Source organism: Anser anser, assembly GCF_964211835.1.
Source record: "Anser anser genome assembly, chromosome: 15".
NCBI lineage: Eukaryota > Metazoa > Chordata > Aves > Anseriformes > Anatidae > Anser > Anser anser.
The window spans coordinates 2,086,925-2,107,541 of NC_139736.1; the positions used below are offsets into that span (position 1 = coordinate 2,086,925).

General features: G+C 51.5%; 1 protein-coding gene across 4 annotated transcripts in view; it reads right to left on the minus strand.

Moving 5' to 3' along the window:
* Positions 1–20,617, minus strand: part of LMF1 (lipase maturation factor 1) — a 193,623-nt gene that overhangs the window by 111,999 nt on the left and 61,007 nt on the right. For all 4 annotated transcript variants that reach the window (XM_083800243.1, XM_083800244.1, XM_083800242.1 and 1 more), the window contains one exon: positions 3,373–3,438. In XM_083800243.1, the coding sequence (XP_083656369.1) occupies positions 3,373–3,438 (66 nt within the window). The remainder of the gene's footprint in view (positions 1–3,372; positions 3,439–20,617) is intronic.

The following is a 20,617-nucleotide window of genomic DNA, read 5'->3' on the forward strand; positions in this document are numbered from 1 at the left end:
GAAAGGACTGCAAAGCCGAGGAACGATGAATCAGGCCCGTGGCATGCCAGGTCCTGGGACCTCACCTGCCAGGCACGAAGCTCCCTCACACAGCCGCCACCGTGCGCACGCTGGGGCGAGGATTTACACGCCTACCTCGGAGCTGCTAACGAAGAAACTAACACAGAAGGAGATTCAGCTCCCTGTTAGAGGTGTCTCGCCAAGCTGCGTGGGGCTGCTGGCACCCAGAAGTGCCACGAATCCTCCGTGCGTGCCCACTCCCAGCCCTCAGCCCAGCCTCCAGGCACTTCCCTCGTGCCAGGCTGGGCACGCCGGAGGAGCAAAGCCCGAACTTCTCAGCTCCGTCAGTGTCTGCTCTTCTCTCCCACACTTACTGGAGCCCATCTACTCCTCGGGGATCGGAGGAGTGTTAGGTTGGTAGGAAAATACCTTTCCTATGTAAACCATGCGTTCTGCCATTTCCCTCTCCAAATTACACAGCGTCACAGATCGTAAGCCCTCTAAACAGAGAGTCTTCAGTTGAGGAACAGATCTCCATAAAGGCTGGGATTAAGGCCCTGCACGTTAGAAAGGAAAAAGGGAGGAAAAATATGCTCCGTTTAATTACCCAAGCCATAACAACATTTTACTATTTTATACATGATTCCTGACAAAAGTGGAAATGTTATTTTCCACGAGCATGGCTGCTGGTTCTACTACAAATAAATAGTCCAGGGTGCGCTCAACATGCAAGAGATGGAGGCCATGTGTTTTCATTAATTCTCTTGGCAGAGACGCCCATGTAGATTTTGGACTGCAGCTCAAGGCTGGAATACGAGAGCTGGGGTGGCCAACATACATCACAGCAGACTCCATTTGGCCCAGGTCCACTTACGAGTTGGTCCAATACCCAGTTTTATCATCCTAATTACGAGCAGATTCCCAGCTCCCCCCCTCCCTCGCCGAGGTACCTTCAGCTTCACCCTTTTCCTCCTCCCTCTGGCTAGTTGGGTTTGGGGGACCTGTGCCCCGACGCATCTCCACGGGCAGCTTTCTCCCTGCAACATGCCTTTACCCCGTGGAGCGAGCAGCCAGGAGAGCCCGAAGGCGAGGAATGGAGGCAGTCCCCAAACAGTCCTGTACAGAGCAACGTCAGGGAGATGCCAGACGCCGACACGCAAACTGCTGACCGTGGAGCAACCGAGGCAGAGACAGAGTACAGAGTGCCGGGGCAACTTGTCTTTCTCTGCGGGATTCCCCTGACTGTACTTAGGCAATGGGAGAAGGCCGGCCTGTGACAGCAGCTCCCCAGAAAGCTGCCTGCAAGCCACCAGCTATATGGAAATATCACCAGACCCAGAGCCAAATTCTCTGCATTTGAGGACTTCAACGAGGCCCACATCGTCAGGGCTCCCTCCTCAGTAAGCACTGGGGTCCCCCAGAGCATTTCTACCCCTAACCTAGTACGAAAACCTAAACCAACAGGTGAATTGCAGTCCTTTGTCTGTTATCGCCAGCAGAAAAATGTTGGCCTCTTTCATTTTCCCTTTATTGCAGCTTCTTTTGTGTGGATTAAAATAATTGATATTGATAATGTGATCTGCCCCCTGCCCCTGTTCCCAATTACTTTCACAGGCTAGGGATCCTGCATTATGGATAGGACAGGAATGGTCTTAATTAGCCTTCTGGGTTACAGAACTGATTCTGGTTTTGATTTGAAATATTTGGGATTACGCAGGCTGACTGTTGTGGGCTGGGGTCACCAGCAGAGCCGCCCAGGGAATGTGGGGAGCTCAGCTTGAGCTGGCTTTTCTTTGACTACTGCCAGGTGCCCAGCAGCACGCGGAGCAGAGCAGCACTCTCACTGCTAGGCAAAAAGGATGGACAGCTTAGCACGGCCACCTTTGTGTTCAGGATTAAGAACAACAGCACTGAAGGGTATTTGCAGCCAGAGTTTTGCTCTGGATGCGGCAGGACACCTATAGTTCAACGAGAGCTGACCAAGCAGCCACGTTCATAAAAGGTAACCCTTGCATTCAATGGGCCGAACACCCATTAAAAGTAAATGATAATAATAAAAAATGGAGCGTTAAACCTGTAAGGGTGGAAACTGGTTTCTGGACCTGCAAAATTCCATTTCAAAACATGCAATTAGTTAGAACAGAATAGAAACTGATAAATATTTTCCTATTTTGGGAGGAGGAATCCTAATCCCGTAACAGGATTGGTAACATGGTCCCTGGCGCTCACATGCAATTCTTGTCATATGATGGTGGAAGGAGAGAGACACTGTGTGAGCCTCCCCACGTCCGCTGCTCAGCGTGCCTACCCTGTACGAAGTAATTCATAGGCAACACCTCGGAACATGTTCTGCAGGTCAGAGAAGTCAGGATCCGTAAGGTTTAACTGGAAGGGGAAAATGCTTTCCAGACGTGATGAAGGTCCGCTGAGAACAGCACCCCCCAAATGTACATCTCCAGGGACCGGCAGCTCAGGCCTCCCTGCCAAACCCAGCAAAGAATTACGCTGGTCTGAGCAATACCCGACAAACGCAGCACCAGAGCAGGGCTGAGACTTTGCAGTTCGGATGCAGAGCGCTCCCCTGCTCGTCAGATGGACGTGGGTTATGGACCCACGGCAATGTGACTTAGTGTGCCATTCTCAGCGGCTCCGGTGTTAATCCGGAGAAAGGAGCATCACTTGCAGTACTGTTTCTTTCACAGGGAACCAGGACTACTTGCTCAGCAGAGCGCCCCTGTGCGCAGCAGTTTTTCCTTTTCAACTCTGTTTATACAAAACGCAAATGCAAAAATATAGGTAAAAGCAGAGGAAAGCTGAGCTCCCTCTCTCTGTAATCAAAGATGAGACAACGCTCAGAGCCAGAATACAAACCACAGTTTATAATCAAAATGTAACGTAATCACTGAAACAGATGTCAAAAAGATAAAACCGTATAATTCTGAATTGCCAACGATTAGAGCTCAGCATCTTGGACAGCACTGAGATGCTCTATTTCTGTCTACATATGTCTGCATTTTGGAATAAAACAAAAAGTAAGCAGAGAGCACACAGCACAATGCTACAGAAAAGCCCTTTTTGTTCCTCTCTTTTACCATTTTTACAGTTCTCTGTGGAGCTCACGTTTGTCCCTGATTCAGAGTATGACGGTGAGGGGAGGGAAGGAGAGAAATTGGGCTTTTAGGACTGTGGTTGGGAAAAACAGCATCACCGAGCTGGCACACGGACATTGACAGAGTTGCCAAAGACAGAAGGCAACGATAAAGAAAGAACAACATGGAGAGCTGCCTGGTAGAAGAGAAAAGGTTAGAGAAAAGAAAATCTACCAAAGTAAAACAGGCAAGAAAAACTAGTTTTAATGTGCAGATTGCTCACCTCGTAGTGATAATCCATGCAAGTTAACTCTCTCCAGCAGCGATCTCCTCGAATTTTAATCAACCCCTGGAAAAAAAAAATTAAAACACTGTCAGAAATGTTATTTTACTTCATCTTACACATAGGGTGTTATCTCTAGATGCCAAAAGCTCTGGTTAAACTATAGGGACAGCATCATCCAGTACCAGCAGGGAAGCACAGGGGCTAAGCACTGCCCTGGAAATCCATCACACATCTGTACCGGGGCCCAGCTGTTGTCCCTTACAAAACACAGCTCAGGAGAGGGCTCTGAGCAACAGACTGCTGCTGCCTTACTGAAAACGTGACAGAATCCTTGGGGAAAATGACATGTCACTTACAGAGCGCTGGAAGGTGCTGGGATAAGGGGTACCTGCACAGCAGGAGGGAAGGTGCACAGCTTGTCAGGGAAACAGAAATCTTCCTTATCTGAACCCAACCCAGGGAGCTGATCCTGCACAGACCCCTTTGGAGAACAGCAGGGGCTCAGGACCTGGCTGATTGATGAAATGCGCTGCACAGCTGTGAGATGAGCAGCAGAGCTGATGGAGCACCATGAGAGCTGACCTCAGCCCTGGAGAACATGCAGGAGAGTAAGGACCAAGATCCCAAATATTCCTATTTTTTAGCATTTCCAGTAACTTGCCAGCTTAGTCATGAAACTTCTAGGACAGAGATGAGCCTCCAGCACCCACATCTGCAGCACTTTGCTTGTTGCACAGGGCTTCCAAGTATTAAAGCAATGCAAATGCCAGTGACAAAGAGCAAAGCTGGATAACACTGAACCACAGGAGCTGGAACAAGCCCAAAATCCTAGTGGCAGCCACAGGAGGGGCAACTCTGCCTGGGCTCCATGCCCTCACTCACACCTGAGCCTTTGCAGAACAGCTACGAACAACCCAGTGCTCCCAGCACCGGCTCCCAGCACTGCTGGGTACGACGTGGGGAGGCACAGAGCATCGAGAAGCCACCAAAAAGGTCTGAAAACCAGGCTCTGGCACCGGGCATTTCTCTATAACAGACGAAAAAGTTGCCTGAAAACCTAAACACAGCTGCATTCACAATTTTAAAGTCCAGGCCCTCTTCTCTCCCCTGCTCCCCGTAGAGGAGGCAAGGCTGACAGAGGCTGGGCCGAGATCGCACACAGCCTCAGCAGCACTGAAACCCAGAGCTGGATGCAGAGATGCAATCAAAGTAATTAGAGAAACAAAAGAGGAGAAGGGGAAGGAAGCTGACAGATCTAAACACAGATGAATGCACTAATGACAGGTCTGCTCTACCTTAGGTTAGAGGTTGGCAGTGAAATAAGCAGGTATCAGAGGTTGTGTGCATTGATATTTCAGGGCAACAAGAGAGTGAAATTTCCAAACCAGTGGGTCCATTCCAGGGCTGGCAGTAATATTGGGATTAAATTTCTTTGCCTCAGTGATGAAGACTAAAAAGGAATCAGTCGTCCACAGCAGGAAAGACACCTGGCCAGAGATGAGTCTGTTAGCAGGAAGCCTTGCAATCAAGCCGTGCCAGCCTGAAGGTATGCAGGTTCAGCCTGACGACTTTGATGTATGGCTAAAGGTCTCTGATTAGGATCACAATATCCCAAATTGAGGAAGGCTTCGCTAGTCAAAAGGCTGAACCAGCTCTATCATCTGCATACAATTAGGGGATATTTGCCTACCTCTGACATTGCCCTTAATTACAGTGTTCCTGCCTTCTTTAGTAGAAAGTGGAGTTTCTGTACAGACCCGATGCTTGTTACACTGTGAGCATCCAGAAGGAGTTCTTTTCTGTTTTGTTTTTAATTTGCAGTAAGGGAAGGTTTTCAAGATCAAACCATCGATCTTTCAGTGCTAACAATCTGACAGCTCAGAGGAAGAAGTCAATGGCACTATGTTCCAGCCTGGCCTAGCAGATCCATCCACATTGCTTGAAACTGTTCACCTGCAGCATCGAACAGCTTAGCAGTCCTGAGGCTCAAGAAAATCCCACCTTTCAGGGACCTAAAGACCCCATACAACTGCCCCGAGCTCTTAAGTAAATATCCACAAATACCCCCAAAACCCTCCTCCATCAAGGCAACCTGATGGAAGGGTCAAGTAGCTGGCTTAGAAGCAACCAGAAGGACGTGCTTTTGCACACCTCAAATCATTTACAAAAGTACAGATGGGTTCAAAAGGATTTTGGCAGCCTCAGAGAGAAGAGGCTCAGAGTGACCTCTGAACGCCTCCTCCCTGGGAAGTCCCCGCACCACTTGGCCAGCAGGATCTGCCGCTTCGTGCTTCGTCTTCCTCCCCACACCTCCGCTCACGGCTGCTTTAGAGACCATATAGGATGCTAGCCGGACCTTGGGCTTAACCCAACACAGACCTTCTTAAACAAACGAGATCCACAAAAACAGTTCCAAAGCTTATTTGACACAAACTCGCAGGAAATTGGCGCCTTTCTTGGGCCGAGCCTTACAACAGATGCTGTTTAGGCACGTACGCCTTTGTGAATGGCGGTGGCCCCGAGAGCCTTTGGTAGGACTACTTACTGCCTTAAGTTACATCCCTTACAGGCACGTCGCTAAGTTTGAGCAGATTTTGACCATCTGCTGTCCTATTTTTTTTTTCTTCATTTTTTCCCCCAATTCCAAAAATGAAATATTTCTCATGTTGGTGTTCACGGCAGAGGACAGTAAGCAGAAGCTATTAAACACTGTCAAAGTCCACGAATCCAAACAACGGATATCACCCTGCTGATTCTGACCAGGAGGTGTGCGGGGTGTCCCAGGTGGTGGGATGGGAGCAGTCCCACCTCTGGGCATGTTCATGCACAACACGGCACAGCCCCAGAAACGCCAGGCAGAGGGCACCATCCCAGCAGCACTCAGCATCAACCCACCACAGCAAGAGAAACATTGCCTCGGGGGTAAATGCTGCAGGTGTGAGCAAAGCAAGGTAACCAGTGAGAAAGAACAAGGAGATGGAGTAAGGAGTGAGAGAGGAAGGGGACAGCCCTCTCCAGCACCACCACCACAAAACCCAAGCAGAACCAGTCTTAAAGGGCAGATAAAAGCACGATGCCTACGAAGTGATTTAAGAGACCTGCGGGATGGGAAAGCCGGGCAGGTGCTGTCAGAGCCCGGCCTGGGATGGCAGGGATGAGACGCGCTCCCTGTCAACAGTGGCGGCTTCAGCTCCCCCCGAACCATCCGTGTTTCGTTCTGCCCCTGGAACCTTTTCTAAAATTACAAGATACGTTGATAGCATCTCACAGGATGTGCCGCAGCCGACAGCCCTGTCAGTGGCAGAAAGGACGCAAAGAAAGCCTCTGTGCAAGAATACTGGGAGATTAAAAAAGGACAAGTGTTCGATGACCTTCCCTCCTGCCTTGCCCAAGCTGTTACCAAGCTCTACTATTCAGCAGAGATGATTAAAACAAGTATATGACAGAAAAACGCTATAATAAAAATCAAAATTTCTCTTGTAGTGAGTCATGAAGGGAATTAATCACATTTTGTTTACTATAAAGCTTTCAAACAGGAAAGTCACTTAAAGCTCTGAATATCAAATCTGTTTTTCAGCACAGAAAACTCCCACTCCCATAATTAAAGGCTGTTTCAAGTCTTCTTTACACTGCCACCGTTTTAAGGTCCCACTTCCACACCACCCCAGTGCCCAAGGTTTTGTTTTTAAAGGAAGCTGGACCAAGCAACAAGAGCACATAGTGCACAAAACTCCAAGTGCAGCTTCAGCCCTTCTGAGGATCACAAAAGGAGACCAAAAGTGGGCCCATAGGTATGGACACACAAGTACAAGCTCTGACGTACCCTCCTTCGTGCTCGGATGAAATCTCATTTTACACACCCTCCCCTAATTACTTGGCTTCTGCTGACATTTTTCGAAGTTGGCTCATATTCTCTTGAAGATGCAAACTTAGTCTAAGAAATACTATCTTGCGGAAAGCCCGACAATCATGCATCCTCGTAAACAATTTTAGGTTTAGTTTCAAGTCATGCGAAGATGAGACACGTGCAGCTTCCCCTGCAGGAGTTTCGCACAGCTTCTGAGACCCTCGCTGCCTACAGGCAGGTGGAGTGACATGCAAAAAAAAAAAAAAAAAAGGAAATGAGTCCTTTAAAACAGGGAGCGTGATGCTCTTTGTCTTCAAATTCAAGTATCAATTAAGCACGCAAATCAAAATACAGGGGGACTGGTTAACAGACACATTCAGTGGTGGGAAGCTCATGTTCTGCATCCTCCTTGGCAGAAGGGATGTTGGAGCAGGGAGCGCTTGAGTCTATGGGGTGGAGGGCATAAGGTCACCAAAAGGACCCAAAGAGCCACAACTGGCCGATCCTCGGATGGAAACATCCCTTGGTCCAAGCCTCTTCCAAATCACACGAAGAGTTCAGAGTACAAACTGAGTAATTCTTTATGAGCAGTAACTGCCAAATTATTATATAAACATGCAACACTAAGTGAGGCAATGTCTACAGGGAGCGGGGCTGATTGTTGGTTTTGATTTTTTTCTCTTTTTGCTCCCAGTACGCTAACTGGTGCGGCACTGACACACGGCCAGTGCCGCGCGGAGCCTGTCAGAGGCCTGCCAGAGCCTGCGGCCTTTCTCCCCCCGGCAGCCTTCCTCCCCCCTGAGGCCTTCCTCCACCCTGCGGCCTTCCTCCCCCTGGTGTGGCACCGGCCCTGCCGGAGGAGGCCGCGCCAAGCAGGGGCCGAGGGAAACCTCGCTGGCTTTTCTGTAGCTGTGGTGGGCTATGTGCAAGCTGTTTACAGGGAACACACGAATTTCAGACGCTGAGGGCTGAAAGCGCCTGAACGCAGATGTGTTTATGCCCTGTGTACTAACAGGCAGATTAACTTCTCCAACCTCGACCAGCGGCATCCAGAAAAGCATCAGGAGGAAAGTGGATTAAGAGGAGGCCTGGGGTCCAAGCGAGTGCTGGAGCCGGAGGACGAAGGGGGAGGAAATGGGGATCCTCACATCTGCTGGCGTTTCACAGTCGCTGGATTTCTTTCAGTCTGCTAACAATTCCCAATCCATTTTCAAGATTTCTCTGCGTATATTGAACTGGCCTAGACTCCACAGCTGCAGCAGATTATGCTGCCATAACACAGATCAAAGCACGGGGAAAAATCCCCATCCCCTGTTCTCAGACAAGCAGAGGCTCGTGCATCTCTGACGTACCCCAACTGTCCTCTCTTAGGATGTGGAGAGAACGTGTGAGGGGCCAGACGGAAAAGGAGCCCGAGGGCACGTGCACGGGACAGCCATATTTGACTGGAAGACCCCGATCTCATTTGGACGTACGCTGAAAACATCTCGTGAGGAGTGTTCTGGGGGCAAGCATTAAGCAGAGTTCGAGAGGCGAGCAATATAGACAAATTAAATGGTAAACAAGGAACGGAAAGAAATCGTTTGGCAGCATTTGGGAGAGCAGGGCTCGCAGCCCTGAAATCCCATTCCCAAACGCTTCTCAGTGTGTTGCAGGCAGGCCTCGGACCTTGAGCCACCTCCTGGTAGCTTTGCTTGCGCAAAAGAAAATGAGAGGGAGAAAGCGGCCCATCTCCGGGCTCTGATGCAGCCAAGCATTTGGTTTGAGGCATATGATTGAGACTGAGCTCCATGGATCAGTCAGATTTAGGTGGACAGATGTAGGAACAAGCCTGGTCTTTCACTGCATTAAGGCCGTGCTGGAAGCAAAGCCAGAAAGAGCAGGACGTAGATGGACTTCTCCAGTGCTCCTGGGGGCATTTTTTGAGGGTAGGATCTGCCCAACACCCTCAAAGTTCAAGAACATGTAGATATTTAGATAGTTCAGCAGCCTCGAATCCTTCTTGGTTGCATATAGCCCACTAACTTACAAATACTCTCAAACTCTATTTCTTTAAATAAAAGAGGAGAAACCCTGACGATGCGCCAGCTCCCCCAGGCCTGTCCTCAAAGTCACGGCGCCAGATAAGGCTGACCGTACCGGCCTCTGGTTTAATCTCCCTTTCTCTCAGATGTACACTCACAACCCCAGGAAAAAAACAAACACCAACAGAAACGAGGGCTCTGTTTGCACGCTGGGGGTGGCTGAGAGGCCTTTCAAAGCCCTGCATATCAGAAGAGAAAGGTATTCAGCAATACAAATTAAATATAAGCTAAAGGGAAGGAAACAGGTGGCTAAGTGAACTAGCAATTGCCCTTTCACCTCCGCGGCCTTGCTTTGAATCCAGCTCTAAGCAGAATTATTAAATTCATACTGATCGGATGGGGGCTACAAAGAACCCGAGGTCTGATCCCTTCAGCTGGGCCGGAGGCAGCCGGAGCACGCACCAGCCCCGTCGAGTAATGGGAACGCCTAGCCTGGGGAAGGGGAAAGCTGAGATCTTTGTCATATTAATTTACAGCTGGCTGCGTCTCCGGGCCATTCTGCACCCTCAGAAATCTCCTCGCGCTGCTGTCCGCATGAGAACCATAAAACGGTAACCCTGGATTGAATTAGCATCCCGAATGAAATACGCGCTCAATACCTGCTCCCCCGCTAAGCTCGCTCCCTCCGGGGCACGGCCAGGGACGCAGCACCTGCCTCTGCCTCCCAGAGGCAACCTCCGGGGCGCCCAGCCTCCCACAATTAAGGGGCATTATATCCACCAGCATTTCTCACAGCGGAAGGAAAATTACATTTAGGACTCTTTTTTTAATTTATTTTAATGGCATTCAATAAAATGCCTGTTCTCAATCACCAGAGCTGCTCTCAGCCCCTGTGCACCCTCTGTGCACCAGCCCTGCTCTGCACCCATGATCCCAGTCACTTATAAATGGCAATTCCCAAACTCAGCCAAGGGCTCCCTGGATGCACTGCAGGTGATGTCTGCGATGTAGTTGATGACACCCGGCACTACGCTTTTGTTTTCTTTGTTGGCTACAGATATTGCCTATGTGGAACAGGTCCCTATTTTGGCTCAAGCACCACCAATAGATTCAATAGCTACCTAGAGTTTTAAAGGGAAGACAACCATGCGGTCACTTGAGCAGATCCAGAAGCAACCCAGAGAAAAAATGGCTTGCCCAGCAAATTCCCAGCAAAACCCACACTGACAAAATCCATCCTTCCTCTTGCCTGCCTGCCCCAGGACTCGGGCCAACCAGCAAGGCACCTAACCAGGCCAGTTCATAAAAGCTTGCACACCTCCTGTAAACTAGCTATTTATGACTAATAAATTCTCTTTCAAATTCTCTTTCAAATCCAGCAGGTTTGTTGAATACATTTGCAAAGTTTGCCAACTGGAGGCCAAGGGATTTTGGGGGTGGAAATCCAAATCAACCCTTCACTCCCAATGAATCAATTCCAGCCTCACTTGATTGAGTAACCTTGCATGCCTCTTCTCTTTCCCCATCACCGAAAGAGTATCCAACGAGAGGGATTCCAGGGGAAATTAAGCCATAGAGAGGAAGTTTACCAACAGCTTTTGATTTGTACATTTCGAGTTTGATTAAATCATGGCAAAGTGCCCAAACCTGCGGTCACGGCCCAGAGCGGCACACGAAACTTAACACGGGATCATGGCGCAGAACGGAGGAGGGCTGGGAGCCGTGCAACCACCGCTGCCTTTCCGAGGATGCCGAATTTACTGCACCGAAAGCCAAATTAGCACGGTGATGTGCTGGTGACCACCTTCTGAACTCACAGAGAGGATGAATGAACAAGGAGGATTGGGACTCATTCTACTGGATTTTCTCTTCTAAGATGCTACCGGGGTCTCACAGGGCCTGCTGGCAATAGCGTGCAGCACCCTTACAGCCCCCCGATGGTGGTTGTCAGCAACGAGCAGTGACCGGCGCAACAGCACAGGGACCTCCCCACGCAGCACGGCCACGCGAGGAGCCCCATGGGGACATGGTCCCTCGTCTCCCCAGCCCTGCCATGATGTTTGCGATCCCAGCCAGCATCACCCATCTGTCCCCGACCCCCTCCCTGCCGCACGATGCCCAGGACCACGCGGCAGCGCCAGACCATCCGCTGGCACGCCATCGCCGGAAATCGTTCCGGTTATCACCCTTTGTACGAGGAGGAAAACATCTCCCAAAGAAGATAAACCGTTTCCTTATTTACTCGGTGCCAGAAAACATGATTCATAGACCCGAGGATGATCCATCATCTGTCACTACGGAGCGATGTGATGAGCATGCAGGCGTGGAAACTTGTTTTGCACGCCTCTGAATCACGCCGCGCTCCCGCTCCGACTCAGGCAACAGGGAGAGAAGCGGCTGCACTCTGACACGCGAGCTCCTTCCTTCCCATCTCACGCCGAGCGCTCTGCCCGACCGTACCCCTTTCAGGCTGCTGCACTTTGGTGATTCAAAATGAAAAAAAAAAGCCTAAATAATTAAAATGTCATTCAAGCTCTAAGCCGATATGAGTCACTGCTACAAAAAATATCTTAAAAATTCTTTCAGGAGTGGGGGATAATTATATTCCTCCCTATCTATTGATTTTTCTCTACAATGCAGATGTCAGATTTTCCACGGTTTTTTTCTTTTCCTTTTTTTTTTTTTTTTCTCCCCAGAGTGAGTGTCAAGGAGGAACAAAGCACTCTTTGAGACTTTTTCAGCCCAAAATTAATTCTGAAAAAAATGGTACAGACAGGCCAATAGCACGGCAAGCGAGAAAAAGCCTGGTGACTCAAGCTATGTCTGCAAATCCTCTATTGATAACCACGCTGGAGAGAAGGGTGGGGTACGGGGCACCAGAGTTATAAATTTAGAGTCAATCTAAAGACCTTCTTTCTACATCTTCACAATAAGAAAGATGGCTGAAAAAGAAAAAAAACTCAACGAAGGGCAACCCTACATTCTGGGATTTAATTTTTCTCATGATATTAAATACTCGGAGAAGATCCAAATCAGTGCCTTGCACCTCACACACAGCTCCCCGCCAACCTACACTCCCCACGCTACCCACAGAAATTGTGGTTTCAACATCTCGGAAAGCCAAACAAATACAAATGCATCTTGAAGACAAACTAGCCGCAATATAGACCCCAGATTCATGCAAAAGGAAGCGGCATTCTGAAGTTAACATTGATAAAAAAACAGTTAAGGAGACTCATTCTTTTTCCAGACACGATAAAAGCTGCTTTCTAACATGGATCTGCACCCCCCTGTAGCTCTGCGTGTTCGTAACTCACGCAGAGACGGGGAAGCACCAGAAAGCCCCACGGGAGCCAGTCCCTCCTGGAGGGACCCAAACAAGGGGCAGACCCGTGGAGGAACGTGGGTGGCTGCACCCACAAGCCCCAGCCCGCCGTGCTGTCCCCAGGCCTGGTGGCAGCCCTGAAGGCACACATTCTGTAAGCAATCAGTGGTTTTTCTACGATGTCGCTCTTAGGGCGGCTCTGCTTCATGCTAGATTCAGGTACCTAAAGCACTCAAATCCAGGGGACCCAACACATGGCTCCTTTACTGGTGGGACACCACAGCAGCACAACAGTCCTTCTGCAGCAAGTGTGAAACTGCCTCTGAGCTCCGCACCGTTGCTTTCAAACTCTTCCCTCCAGTATGCCCTCAAACCAGGAAAAAATGCCTAACTCCAAGAACAGCGAGGACCCCAGGTTTTTTTTTTGGTTTGTTTTTTTTTTTTTAATTCAGTGCATTTTCTGTGCCTCAAGGCTCACGTTATGGCTATTGAAACGGTCTGCATACTTTTAAATACGTCTATAACTTCTGAGCCCAACTCTCCAGGTGCAGCGTCTCCAAGCCATGGTGGCAGCGACCGGGGCCAGAAGCGCCCAGCCCTCAGCACGAAGCCTCCCTCAGGCTCTGCAGCTCCAGCACAGGATGGAGGAGCCGGTTTGCTCGGGCTGCAGCGCGTTGTTCGAGTCTTTTCTTGTAGAAGTGCCAGGCTGGGAGGATGCGACAGGTACTAGTAGGCTTCTTGGAGACTTTCCTACAACTCTGACAGCAGCAAACTGAAGGCTTTAAAAGGAGCTTCTACCTCACGTTATACAAACCTCTCATTACATTCACAGCCGGTAATTCAAATCTCCTATTTCTTCCCTGCAAAGAGAAATAACGGGCTAGAACACCTCTTCCTTCGCCAGAGAACGACAAGCTTACGCTCATCAGGTGGCACTGCTGCATGAGCAGCATTGTTCTGTAACTTGAACATCAATTCAGGGCCCCCAGGCAGCCCCGTCGAGGTTCAGGCCTAAGATGCTGGGACTTAAGATGCTGGGACCTGCCCAGTTCCTCGGCGCTGGCCCGACACCAGCGCAGGGCTCCACCTTTCCTCCCGGGCAGGTGTCACGCAGCAGCTCAACGCCTTGCCTCTGCACACACATCGACAGAAAGGAAACAGCTTTATATACATATATATATATATTTATATATATATAAAGCACCTATCACTGTATTGATAAACACTCTTTAGAACCGCTCCAATGTCAGGGGTAAGAACAGGTAAGAAGAGCTTCTTTCGGAGCTACTCGGAGAGCAGCCCCGGGTGACAGTTCAATTCCCGCACGCCGTCGCGGCATGATGTGGATGGAGGGAACACGAGGAAACAAACAGCCAAACAAGACAAAGAAAAGGATGCTCTAATCTGGTGGGTTTGCTGTGCTGGGAGCAAGGTGATACGGTGCAAAAACTCAACCAGAGGCACCAAGAAAGGCGAGGGCAAAGCATCCCGACTGCAGGGCTCGGGGGACCGAAAAGCGCCTCTCTGAAAGAGAAGTCACTGGTGTTGATTTTTGTTTTGTTTTATTTGTTGTTGCTTTTTCCCCCTGCTACCAGAAAGACCCTTTGAGAAACTACCATGGCTGCACCAGCGTTTGATTGACTTTGAAGACGGGCTGTGAGGAGTGGGTGAAAGGGATTTTGAAAAGTACTTGGCATTAACGGCTCCATGCCTTTTAAAGCCACTGAAGGAACAACAAGTCTTCCTGCCAAGGGCTATTACTAGACAAATGGAGAGAGATCAGAGGCACAAAGGAGGTTGCTAAGGAGTCAAGTGTGGGATCCCTGCAGAGAGGAGGAGGCTGCAGCTGGGACGGCAAAGGTCAGAACATTGCAGACATCATTTTCCAAAAATTCCCATGAAGCCCCAGCGCCCGAGTCAGGAGTCTGGCCCTTCCTATGAATAATGAGAAAGCCATAAAAGAAAGCTCCCTTTCTTCCCTCCTACCCACGCTAATGTAATAAAACAAATTAGAATAATTATTCTCAATTTCAGAGCCATAATGCCCAGGATCAGGGCATGCTTGTCACTGAGATGACAACTACATCCGTTTGATTTTTTTTTTCTTTTTTTCTTATTTACAAAGATATCCTAAATTCCAACTTTTATTTCATTACATCTAATGTAATTTTACTACAGGCATCCAGATTCTGTTTGCTTCAAAGTCTTCATTATTTTTGCCAGAAAGTTCATCTCCCTTATTAGCTAATCACATCCCCACCCTTTCCAGTAACCTTTAAAATGCCACCCACGTTATGACACTTAGCAGAATCCAAGCAAAAAAAAAAAAAAAAAGAAGAGTTCAACATAAGCCACTTAGTTTCTAAAATAATTCGCTGCAGTGGGTTAAAAGAAACATTTATTCTAACTGTAAAAAAAATAATTAAAAAATAAAGAATAAATACCTAATGATATCCACAAAATCTGGAAATAATTGATCCTTTCTCTGTGAAAACACATCTCAGTGTGAGAGACCGCAACATTTAGCAGGAAACAATGATGAGAATTGAGCGGAAGAATTTATTGCTAATTATTTTTGCACTTTTTGCACTATTTCTTTCCCAAGACTGCTACCTTAAATGATCTTTTTCTTTCCTGCTGTAAGTCACAAGGGAAAACATATCTTTTGTGTACACTTGAAGAACCAGAGGATTTAAATTATTTTGTAAGCCTCTGTCTGCCAAAAACCTCTCAGGGACTGCTCTGTTCTGCAACCCATGGCAGCAACTCCTCCTTAGGAGGCTTTGAGCAGCCCAGGGAAGCAACGCTCTGCCTCGGGGCGACGGTCTGCAGCTATGGTCAGAAAACAAAATCTGAAAAAAAATAAAAAAAATAAAACCTTTGCTTAAAATTAAGGTTGGGTGTTTGAATATTATGGATTACACCTGGCAGGGGCTTCCACATCCAGACACCCCGGGTGGTGTAAGAGGGCGAGCGCTGCTGCAGCATCAGCTGCGGGGCGGTGGGAGGCCGAGGTTTCAGGGCCAGGTTTTTGGGACAAAACTGCCTGCATCCTGAAGCCGTTGCGGGGCTGGGGGCCCAGATTTGGGTTCCTTTCCGGCCGTTTTGGTGCATGCTGATCAGACTCTGGAGGGGGTGGCTCTGGGGGAAGGATGTGTGAAAAGCGAGCGGGCGGCAGCAAAGAAGAGAAGGGGCATGAACGAATTCCCTAAATTAAGAATTTCCTATACGCCGACATATCCGGTGTAGCAGGGCATGGCAGCAACAACTCCCTATGGAGGGCTCCCAAATACAAGGCCAGCGGGGGGAAAGAAACCCTTCCTTCCCTGCATGACCCTGTCCCTGGCCATCTCGGACGCTCCTGGCGATGCCGCAGCAGCGCTTTTGGCCATCCAGGATGTTGGTGAGCGGGGAGCATCCCCAGAGGGGTTTTAAGGGCATCAGACAAGGACATGGGGCACGGAAGCCAAGGAGGTGAGGGGATGGGAGCGGAGGCCAGGGCTTGGCTGGCAGGTCACAAACCCGAGGCTTTGCCTCCAGCTGCCCACGTGTGCTGCCCGGGGCCGGGGGCTGAGCGGCACCGACCCATCTGCACTCAGACCCCGCCGCGCCCTCCCAGCTCCAACACCTGGTGCACCAGTGATGGATTGGCAGCTTTAAATCTGAATTTCCTTGCTTTGGGCACTTTTAAATTAAAGTGGTAATGTGCTTTAAATCCTGTTTCCCTGGTTTTCCACTACACTCTTCAATCCCTTCCTCCAGAAACTAATCAAGATGTCTCAGACTCACTTATACTCTCTGCTCCAGCCACCTTCCCTGGTAACTTATTCCATATGTCTGTGATCCTTTGCAAGACACGGCTCCACCTTAATTCCCTGTTTGCTTCCAGTTTCCCAATGTGCAGTTCCACCCCTGGCTCTTGAATCCCCACCACATCCCCAGCGCTGACAATTGTTTGCACAGGACGTCACATCATCGCGCTCTGCAAACGGCACCTAATTAGTCCTTTGACTCCGCTAACGTAAGCATCTCAGCAGTGCTGCGTGCTCACCGCCGTCAGGGTGCTGCAGACTGATCCTGATGCAGACCCAAATGCTTATTAAAAACTTCAGGGAAGGGCCTGGCTCCCCGTTAGCAGTCCAACACGGCTGTGCCGCACGTGCATGAGCTCACCCGCCACGTGCCCACAAAGCGTCGCCGCTCGCAGAGCACCCACGTCCTGCCGGATGTCAGCAGGGGGAAAGGTCCCAGGGAAGAGGTGCAGCAGAAGCCGGTGCCACGCACGCGGATGGTTTGATGTGCACGGTGCCACCCCCACGTGGAGGGGAGCTGATGCTCCGGCACTGCATCCGAGGAGAGGCGGCGACACGGCCCCCAGCAGCCTGTTCCTCAGCCTGGCAGATGCGGTCCCCTGGCCTTTCTCGGCAGCCCCGTGTCGCAGTCATTCACCCTCACGCCGGAGCCAGAAGAAAAAAGCGGGTGCCGATATTCATGAGCCTCCCCAGGCAGATCTCCTACCTAGAGGGCTGCACAACGACCCCAAACCCAAAGTAATGGGAAGGCGCCTGGCGCTCTCCATCCCCTTCAGGGACGCACTGGGCATGCCTTCCCCCTCCCTCGCTGGCCAGGCCTGGGGGCGCCCCACGTCAGCGGCCCTGGCTGTGCTCCCGGAGCTCCTGCTGCCAGGGACCCAGAGCAGAGCAGCAGACCCCAGCCCCGGCCATGACCCTTCGGTGACAGTGAGCAGGGACGGCTGCTCCCGGAGCCCAGCTCCGTGCCGGCAGACAGGCGCAGCAGGCTTGAGAAGAGAAGAGAGGGAGGACCTCGAGGCATTTAACCTCCTTGATTGCCATTTCTGACAGATATTCACACTGACACTTGCTCAGAGCACACACTTGGACGGGATCCGTGCTGTGAGCGCAGCGGTTACAAGCTCGGCTGTACGTAATACAGGGAATTGCAGGCTCCACGTTCGTGTCCCACAACGAGGAAGGCTGGGAGGGAAGAGGCACAGGATTTGGCTCTAGTTGGAAAGGATGAAAATCCACCCAAACTGAAGCCTGGCGTCACCGCCGGGCACTTCCAGAGGGACTGCTAACACAGCAGCGATGTGGACGTGTGCCCCGGGCCAGCAGCGAACGCTCAGGCTCCTTCTGCCGCCAGGAAGCTCAGCCTCAGCTGCTGCCCCTCGCCGGCCGCCAGCCCGACCTGCCCTGAAGGCATTCCACGAGCCTCATGTTTTACAGGATGAGCACCAGCCGTAAAGAGATAATGACATTTCCACGCTGCTGCTTCTCGCTGCAGCCCCCGAGCGCCAGCTGCGCAGCCGCAGCCCAGCGGCGACGCCGTCAGACAGTGGCAGCTCATGGTCCCGGGGGCTGCCTCGCACGGCCGCCCCCAGCCCACACCACCGGCACGCGCCCCTTCCCTTAAAAGCTTCCACGCGTGCCTCCAACATCTCCCAGCCTCAAACGACGTGCGGCGCGGCAGGCAGCGCACTTACAGTCGCGCGCACCCGTATAAAGCACCCCCGTCCCCTCCGCTGTAAAAGCTGGCGGTTGTTTAACGCTCCCCCCGTTACGGCAGAGAGGTGACGGCGCAGGGACAGGGCCTGGCACACAGCTGGCCGGGCCTGAACCAGCTGCAGGGCTTTTGGCAGCACCGCCAAGGGGCCCCGGCGCCTCGCTGGCACCGGCGCAGCATCCCCGGCACGCCGCTCCCCGACCCCGCTCCCCTCCCAGCCTCTCCCCGGCCCTGCTGGGGGCCCTTTCCCTGCCCAAGCCCCCGCATCACGCAGCCTGGCACTGCCCCAGCGCTGCCCACCCCACGCCCAGAGCAGCTTTCCTGGGGGCACCGGCTGCTTGCTTTGCCCCCAAGAATTGCTTTTGCCCTGTCCAGTGTTAATGTCAGGCTCCTCCAGCTCCAGCTGGCAGAGGCGATGCTGTGCTCAGGGTGAGACCTGGGCGCAGAGTGCAGCTTGCTTCTGGCCGCTTCGCTGACAGAGAGATGTGCTGCTCGCAGGGAACAGCCCCTCGCTTAACTACCTCTTGTCAAAAAAAAAGCCCTCTGGTATGAGGCTTGAGGAGTGATGTGTAATAAGCAGAGCGCTCCTGGGAATAATCAGTGAGGAAATCATCAAAGCCATGTCTGCAGTGAAAAGCGTCAGCCTCTACACGCCAAGATCCAGCGCGGCGCAAGCCAAACCGCAGCCCGGCTCCCGCACAGCCCAGCCGCGGCCTCGCTCCGCGGCCCGCCGGGACGGCACCGGGGCTCCCGTGGGGTCAGCACTGGCCGGGGCTCCCCCGAACCCCACCTCGGTCCCGGCACTGCTGTCCCTTCGCACACGTGCTCTGCTACCCGGTTTTATCAGCGTTACCATAGCTACGCACACAGGTGCTGATGAAAACCCAATTCTCGCATTTCTGAGCAAGTACGCACTCAACCTTTCTTCGACACTCGAACTAACGAAGAAAAACTGTGTTTTACGGCTTACGTACGCAACAGCTAATGACTTTCGGGATCCGAAGAGCTACTGCAAAGTTCCAGCCACACGCTGCGGGCAGGCTGCTGGCTCAGGGCTTCTCCCCAGCCTCCCGGTGCTCAGCGGTGCAGGATCTGTGCTCCCCTGGTGCGTGGCTCTGGCCGACTGCAGGTGATCGCACAGAACGTACAAATGACAAGTGGTCACCTGCTTTCACATCTCTTGCAAAATGAGAACGGGAATTACATCTGCTGAACAGAGCGTTAGCTGCAAATCACGGCTCCAGATAAAAGGGCAGCTCACAAGCAGTACTGCTGCCTGCCAGAAAACAAGAACCAAATCAAGGCGTGCTCATCTCGAAGCAAAGCCCAGGGCCCACCTAGTGCCGCGGATGACCACAGCCCAGGTAAACCAGCAGCTCCCTCCGAAAGCACAAACCCAGACAGCACAAGCGTGCCTTGGCTTTGAAACGCCGGGGAGGGCGGGGGGGACGCTGCTCCACCGAGCCAGGGGAGCTCGGCTGCTCCTCGCACAGGTCCCATTACTGGGGCTCAGGCCATCACAAAAACCTGTGGTCAGGCTGAACGGCTGCCAGCACCTGAGAGCCCCCCCGGGGTCCCGAGGGGCTGGGGGAAGAGCCTGCCCCAGGTACCACGAGCAGCCCGGGGAGCCAGGCTGGCACGCAGCCTCCCGAGCCGTGCCATCCCCAGCCTCACCAAGCCCAGCGAGGGCTCTGCGGGGAACGGAGCAGCGGGAGCACACCCTCGGCCTGCTGAAAAACACAGGTACGTGAGAGGGACAAGGCTCTGCGAGCGCAGCATCGTGCCTTCAGCACCTCCCCAGGCAGCTGCGGGTGTCAAAACACCCGATTACCACCAGGCAACACTGCTGGGCTGCTCCCCTCGGCAGGCTGAGAGCAGCTAACAGGCTGAGCACGCGCCTCTGCCTACCCAGCCCACCCCGTCACTCTTGGTGCTCTGCATCTCCCAAGCCTGAAGACTTCTGAGCCAGAGTCATAAGCAAAGCGATGAAGATTTCAAGTCACAGAAACAGTACTTCTGCGGCGTAAATCTGTTTGCATCACTTATTTCCTAACACACGGCTCGCGCACAAAGGGACCACTATTCTTTTGCCTCGGCATGTTCCTAAGAAGCATCCGTCTTTACATCCTGCACTAATGGGTTATTAGGAACATCAAACATATAGATTGAATCACATAATTACGCCTTTTAAAAAGTCAGCAATATTTGAGATCAGCCCAGCACTTGCTGCCAATCAAACCCCAGCAGCAGAGCCCGAACGCACGCCTTGCCTTGCGCGGGAACGCAGGAGGGATTGTTTTACATCTCATACGCTGCATCTCTCCTAACAAAGCCCAGCCCGCTCACAGGCGAGTCGTGCACGACGAAGCAAGATCTGGCCACAAATACTTTTCCAGAGATCTGCACAGCCTCGCTGGGAAAGGGGCTTGGGACTGCTCCTGCTCCATGCAGGACGTGCACCGTGCAATGGGATGCTCTGACCACGAAGCCTCATGTTGCCCATTTCAGACCCCATCAGCTCTT